The following is a 7,791-nucleotide window of genomic DNA, read 5'->3' on the forward strand; positions in this document are numbered from 1 at the left end:
GAGAGAGAGAGAGAGGGGGGGAGAGTCAGAGAGGGGGAGAGGGAGAGAGAGACAGTGAGAGAGAGAGAGAGAGAGAGAGAGTGAGTGAGTGAGAGAGAGAGAAAGAGAGAGAAAGAGACAGAGGGAGGGGTTGGTGGATACAAACTGATAGAGAGCATTACCTCTTTTCTGATGGTCTCCCCAACAGGGCGCCGTAGATCCTCCTTGAGAATCTCCAGATCGTGCACCTGTCTCTGGTTGTTGGTCTCATCCTTCCAGTACCAGTAGTCACAGTAAGTGTTCTCCGCCTCCCGCAGAACAGGCAAGCCTTCCGACTCCGGCATGACCCACTCGAACTCTTCCCCCTCGCCTTTCTTCTTCTTTTTCTTCTTCTTCTTCTCCTTCTTTTTCTTCTTCTTGCCCTCTTTCTTACCACCTTTCTTCTTCTTCCCTGATTCCTGCTCTTCGAGCCAGTCTAAAATATCCGTCTCCACCTCTTCGAGAGCTTTGTTCTTAAACAAGGCATTACTCCCACCTTGGCTCTCTTCGGGAAAAACCGGGAACTTCCCAGTCAAGTCCCGCAACTCCAGAATCCATTGCAGGATTGTCTGCCTCAAGCTCTCCGCCATAGAGGGGCCTTCCTCGTTCAGCAACATCTGCTCCTGCCGACGTGTATCCTCCTCGAGAGCCTGTTCATTTTCCAGAGCAATCTTCTGGTTTCTGTACAAGTGCTCGTCCCGCTGAGTGAATACTTTGTCGTTGGCTGTGTAGTCCGGAAGCATTCCCAGTTTGACCATCTCGTCCTCGCGCATGCGTCCGATTCCCCTTCTGACGTAATATGCCCGCCATTTTGCCGCGTACTTCTGGCAGATCGTATTCATGGACGCGGTGCCAGAGTCGTAGAGTTTCGCCCAGTACGCCATGTTTGCTCTGTTCAGAACGTGCAGTTTTTTCTTCTTTGACTTCGTCCTGTCGACAAAGGCCCGCTGGTTTCGCTGTATCAGGAGTATAGCCTCGCCCACGCTCATAGACTCTGTGAGAGGAGCGTCCTAACAGGGGGAAGGGGAAAGTAGGATTTTGGTTGGGGGGGGGTGGGTGGTGGTGGTGGAGGTTGGCACAATCACGGTAGTTTAAACAATGCTCTGTAGGAGTATGATATTGTACACGTTTAATTTCTTTCTACGAATGTGTTTTAATGTAGGTGTTTTTCCACCTCTATCGACACTATTTTTAGTGGGCGGACTTCGATCCTGACTATCAGCGCCAACCTAGACTGAGAGGGATGCAGTGTCCCATCAGAAAGACCAAAGTTCTGAGAAAATATTCTCCCTACACGACAATCAGCATAACAAGGACAACAGCACAAGGACAGCAGCACAACAAGAACAACAGTGCAACAAGGACAACCGCACAAGGACAGCACAACAAGGACAACAGCACAAAAATAACAACAGCACAAGGACAACACAGCAACAATAACAGCACAACAAGCACAAAAGCACAAGGACAGCACAACAAGGACAACAGCACAAAAATAACAACAGCACAAGGACAACACAACAAGGACAGCAACACAACAAAGAAAACACAGCAACAATAACAGCACAACAAGTACAACATCACAGAGCCAACAGCACAACAAGCACAACTTCAGAAGAACAACAGCCGACAGCTCACTGACCTGGAAACGGTCGGGGAAGTGTTTGACCAGTATAGACGTGAGCATCATCTCTCGTGTCCGGAGCAACGCAGCGCGGCCGGCCAAGAAAAACTTGGGTACCTTAACAGGAAGAAAGAGAGAGAGAGATCAAATTTATAAATGCAGAAATTTAAGGAAAATCGAACAAAAGGAAGAATTGTCCGCTCGTTGGCCGAGTCAAAAGTTAACACGTTAACAATATATTAATTTGGCCATGATATTGATACAGTAGTGCATTTGCTGCATTAAATAGACCAAAATGACTTATATTGAGCCGGAAAAAGGGGTTGAAAAGGGGGTGGGGGGTGGGTGGGTAGGAAATAAGCTAGAAATGAAATACGAACCAGAGACTCACATTTTTGATATAGCATAGAATGGACTTTACCTTTAACAGGAAGGATTAAAGCAGCCCGCCTCCTGAATGATCTAATTGTGTCTAGGGGATTGTAAAACAGTTACAGCTAGATTTCACTTTCTTGTTAATTTTTGCGTTCCTCCTGCTAGATTTCCAGGGTAGTCGAATGCTAGTACTTCAACTTGAAGTGTAACTTATTTTTATGTTTGACTGTTTTCCCCCCTACTTTTCTGAAAACTCATACTTCAACGTGTGGGTGGGGAGTTGTGCCTTTTGTTTCTGTCTGTAGCTTTCTCTAGTTCAACCAGATAGGGTCGAGATCCTGAAATGTTCCTCTCGCCAGCTGATTGAGGAAGAAGATAGGGAGGCACAGGCCAGATCTGCTGTGGAGAGGATGATGCTTTTGGGAATACAAAAAGGAAGCGGAAAATCTGGCATCCTTGCAGGAAAAAACCAGAAGAACGTTCAACCAGATATGCACTGTGACTGGCACAATCAGCGGAAAGACCCTCAGTGACATTTTGGAGAGAGCAACGGAGCATCAATGGACGTCTGGAATGCAGGGATGCCGCTTCCTGAAACAATGAACAATGAACAATGAACAATGAACAATGAACAATGAACGTAGCTACCTCTATGACAATGTCAGGGGGTGTGAGACTCAGGTCATGCAGAAACGTGTCGTAGAACTGGAACTCGCGCAGGTCAAGCTCCACCATCTGTTCTTTGAACTCCAGAAGGCGGACGGCGGCACCCTCTATACAGGTTCTGACCAGCTTGCGCTTCTGAGGGTGCACCAGGTACTGGTAGCATTCGTCCAGTTGTCGGATGATCAGGATGTAGTGGATATACCTGGGGATGAGGCGCAATTAAAATTTAGACCAGCCATCGTTGTGTCGATGTGCCTCTTGATGTTTAAAAATTTCCCCTAAATAAAACAAAAATAAGATCGTGAAGCATACCGTAGACCGCGGATATGAGCCATATATGTGCAATTATGTTATGGGGATGATAACATGTATTATGGTAATTATGATTTTATGGTTATTATTGTTATGATAATGATTTTTAGTATTATTTTGATGATGATGATGATGATGATGATGATGATGATGATGATGATGATGATGATGATGATGATGATGATGATGATGATGATGATGATGATAAAACATTCTTTTTAATCAGCAATAAGTCAGTGGAACAAACAGACTGACCTAGACGTGCAGAGATCTAGCGCTGTGCGGTAGTCGCCGATGGGTTCGGGCTCCACCGGGTAACCCTCCTCGTCATACACGTAGCGGTACTCCTCTCTCAGCAGGCACGCCAAGTTGTCCTGTGCCGCGTGCCACTGGCGGTTGTCGAAGGCGTCCAACAGGTCCGGCGGCATGTGTTTCCTGAGAGGAAGATCAAGAGGCTAGCCGTACTTAACCCTACCCGTACGCCCTGGGGTTATTTCGTACCCCCGGAGTTATATTCTTCACATTTTAGAATACTTCTAGCATGAAAATCTCTTTGAAACTTTCAGTTTGTCTGAAAAAATCATTTTGACAAAGCGTACGGATCGGATTAACAAGTAAATTTTCTCTTTGGGAAGTGGTGGCAGAGAGTTCCCCACGTCGTATGTATACGATAGTAAAACACGACGTACGGATAGGGTGAAGGACAGCTAGACTGGCAGATTAGCCAGGGCTTGACTGTCAAAAAGCAAAAAAATACTGAATTGTAAATAAAATTGTAGTCTGCAATACATAAAGTGTATCTCAGACGAAACCAAAAGGTGCCTTACTGACATGCATATATTTTAAACCTGAATAACTACTAATGAGACTCAACAGTTTTCGGTCAACAGGGCCGAACCTAAGTATGGCTAGACTGGTAGGTTAGCCGTGCGTATTTGAGTATGGCTAGACTACTACTTACTGACATGCATGTAATGTATTTTAAACCTGAATAATTACTAGATCTAGCCGTACCTAAGTACTGCTAGCCACTTTGTTCCTGAAATGAGTTCAACAGTACAAAATGTGATGACTCAGGCTGTCTGAATACCCGGATACCTGGAGGTTTCGTCTCTGACTCAGAGATTGACGTATACTGACCCTCCATTCTTCACGGTCGCGAGCTGCGAGCTGTCTGAATAAGGCAGGCATAAAAGCAAACTAGATCTACGGCCCGTGGGCCAGATCCGGTCCTAGAGCAATTTAATCTATCTCATGAGTCGACACAGTGATGAATGTATCGCTGAGTGAGTTGATGCGTCGCTACCTCAGAATTACAAAGTTTTATCTAACTTTTTTGGTCGTTTTAAGTTAGATCTACTAAGACCAGATTAAGTTAGAAACCAAATGTTCTATCTGCTGCTCTATCAAAATTGTAAGATTATTCGGAGTCGTGAACAAGATATTCAAAGAATTGTATTTTAAAAAGCTAGATATATTGTGAAACTCAAAAATTTTAACTTCAAATTTCTCAGAACTAGATCCTGAGCAGAAGGAAATTTTGAAATTCTAAGACAGCGAACATCAGATTTGATGTCTCAAGATGTCTATATAAGGCTGGCATGGGCAAACTACGGCCCGCGAGCCAGATCCGGTCTGTGAGCTATTTCAGTCCAGCTCACGAGTCGACACAGCAATGAGTGTGCCCCTAAGTGAGTTGATGCGTCGCTACCTCAGAATATAAAAGTTCTATCTGACATTTTTGGGCCGTTTTGAGTTACTAAGATCATGAAGTTAGAAACGAAAATACATTCTTTATCTGCTGCTCTTTCAAAATCGTAAGATTATTGAAAGTCGTTAACAGGATATTCAAAAAATTGCGTTCGGAAAAGCTTAACATGTTGTGGTACAACTCAAAATTTTAAACGTCAAATTTCCCCGAACTAGGTCCTGAGTAGATAGAACTTTGTAATTCTAATGTAGCGAATACCAGACGTGATGTCCCAGGCTCTCTACATAAGGCAGGCATGGGCAAACTACGGCTCGCGGGCTATATCCTGCCAGAGAGCTATTTCAGTCCAACCCGCGAGTTGACCCTTAATGATGAATGTGATCGGTGGTGAGTTGGTAATTGTTAAAAAACAACACTATCCGTCTCTAAAGATTAAAATCTATAGTTCTCTGCCAAGATGGATGCAATACATTTAATACTTTGTCTCACGAAATGCCGTAAATTGAAATATGCCGTCTTGTCAGTTTTAGCCTCACTTCTGAGAGTTTGGATATTCTAACTTAATTTTATTTAGTTTTTCCTTCTTTGGCCCGCGAGATAATATTCCAAATCGCTTAATCCGCTTGGCGTAGCGCACAGGAGACATGAGTTCGATTCCCGAGGGGAGAGAATTCTTATCGAGTATCTCGGTCTTTCTGTCGGGATGTTGTGTCCCTTTCAGCCTGGGTTGGTCCTGACAGGCAGGGTCGAAGGTCACCCCCTAAATGATCTAAATTGTGTCGATTGGGGTGTAAAACACTTACATCTGTCCCCATGGTTTTATGCACCCACCATAATTTAGAAAAATTTGATAATGTTTTGTATAATTTCTGATTATTTTCCTTCATCATTCTTTGTTAAAATTAACAGAATCGCATAATTTCACATTTTTGGGCTCAGTTTGCATAATTTCAGAATTTTTGTTTCTGCGGGGACAGTTATATACGAGAAACCAACTAAGCAACCTCCCCCCCCCCCTCCACAGGGACCCCCGATCTGTGTGCTAGGTTAACTTTGTTTGAAAAGTTAATGAATGAACTGCTCGTCATTGGTGACTCTGCATTTTGATCCGTCGCGTTTGATGATATGTCAGAACAGTACACTCCGATTCAACAACAATCTTCATAACTAATTATCCAAAGTGTCAGGAATACAACTTTTCGTTAACAACACAAATGAAGACTACAGGGCGAAAACGACGGTAGTCACAAACTGAAAATCGTGAGTGTACCAATTTTGAAAGCTTGTTGACTCACGACTGTTTTTCTGTTCAACTGTTGGTTGAATATTGTTGTTATAGGCTGGTAATATTTTGGCCGGATATGCCCTAACCTTGAACTAATTGCTTTAAAGCTCGTTTTATGTTTTTTAAACTGGAAATACATGACCCTTCTCACAAGCAAAAATCGAGGAAAATGTAATGGGGCAAAATATATTTTTAGCGGAATAAAGGCAATGAATTAATTGCGCAGTCAAAATCGAATAATCGATTAAATCGAAAATAATCGAATAAATTCGTTTCAGAGGAGGGAGAGGGAATGGGAGGGCTTTGCTCTCCTGATTACGGTTAGTTGAGGGTTACGGCAGGGTTAGTTGTCCGGGTGCAGTGATTTCTTGAAAACTTGATTTGCGATGCGTTTTATGGCCATACGAATTTATTCGATTATTTCCGAATTTATTCGGTTATGCGATAGAGACAGACAGAAAGAGAGAGGGGAGAGCGTAAGGGGAGCAATGCTTGTAATGTCCTCCCTCCTCATGCACACACACACACACACACACACACACACACACACACACACACACACACACATTGGCAATGCACATCCTTCGTTCCCATTCTTATTTTCCATGTGGCCATTGGCCGAAATGGCGTTAGATCCAAATTAGTAGTATAAAACAGGTGTTCTCATCATAATATCAAAATTTACACAGAAGCATCAGAGAGAGACAGAGAGAGAATACACGTGTTTGGGCAAAGAGAAGTTCACGAACATACTTGTTGAAATAGATTTCAATTCGTCCAGCGGCAATGATGTTACATGTATTGACTTTGACGTCTTTTCTCGGGATTCTCTTGGATTCGTCTCGCTTTGGTGTAGTTACGGCAATGATGCCCATGCCGTGAAAGGTATTGTGACCTCGTATTGTTGCTGTGCTGTGGTCAGCATTTTCTGCCACAAACTGGACATTGTCACTCTCTGAGAGTGGCGGGAGGTCAGTGCCTTGTTCCACAGCTGCGTTCATCTCAAACTTACGCACCTCCCTGTATGACGAGCAGAAGCCAAGGTGACTGTGGGTATCCACCAAAAACCGTGATGCAAACATTTTATGCACTTGTACAGCTAATCCGATCTGTAATGGGGCAAGAACTGTATTGGGTCGGGTAATCTGCATTATGGCTTGTCCTATTGCAGTAGTTTTTGTTGGAAAGTCTTTCCCCTTGAAAATATTCGAAATCAGGACATGGAGTGATTCTTGGAGGAAAGACAGCTGGTCTTCTGCACCAATGTCTGGGTAGGTGTCCTTTAAACATACCTTTGTATTGGTGTCACCACGGATGAGGCTTGCGGCTGCTTGTAAAATTCCGCAAGGATGTAACCTGCAGTTTCCTTCAATGTGACAACGTCTGGAGTCCCGTCGAGTTTCTCGGTAATGACAATGCCGTCACAAAAATGCTCAAGTAATTTCTGTTTCCTGTATCTGGGAGAGTAGGCTGCGTCTTCGGGTGACAACTTGCTGTGCATGAGGTTAACAAGATCAGGGACAGTCACCTGCTCTATATCTTCACTCTCCAGATAATCAACAACTGCTTGGAAAGCTTCCAAACAGCGTTCATTCCGGGGTCACCCAGGCCCAGAGCACATGTTTTTTGCAGCAGGCTCGCAAAAATAGCAGGTACTCCTTTCGTTTCTCTGAAATGCGTGTAACAGACGTTGTGGTAGACAGCATCACGAGCAAAAAGATCCTGCATGTACTCTATCTTGCCTGTTACCTCTCTTGACCATCTGTCTGTTTCACCCCTCTTCTTACAAAACGTAGAACA

At 43.9% G+C, this 7,791-nt stretch overlaps 1 protein-coding gene across 1 annotated transcript in view; it reads right to left on the reverse strand.

The window, feature by feature from the left end:
* LOC101859195 (dynein regulatory complex protein 11) overlaps nucleotides 1-3,430 on the reverse strand; it is a gene marked incomplete at its 5' end in the record, with an annotated part of 13,975 nt that extends 10,545 nt beyond the window's left edge. Inside the window, 4 exon segments of the mRNA XM_005106660.3 lie at nucleotides 162-1,028; nucleotides 1,661-1,759; nucleotides 2,666-2,885; nucleotides 3,251-3,430. Coding sequence (XP_005106717.3) covers nucleotides 162-1,028; nucleotides 1,661-1,759; nucleotides 2,666-2,885; nucleotides 3,251-3,430 — 1,366 coding nt within the window.
* Between the last annotated feature and the right edge of the window lie 4,361 nt (nucleotides 3,431-7,791).

This window comes from Aplysia californica, unplaced genomic scaffold (assembly GCF_000002075.1).
Source record: "Aplysia californica isolate F4 #8 unplaced genomic scaffold, AplCal3.0 scaffold00548, whole genome shotgun sequence".
Classification (NCBI taxonomy): domain Eukaryota; kingdom Metazoa; phylum Mollusca; class Gastropoda; order Aplysiida; family Aplysiidae; genus Aplysia; species Aplysia californica.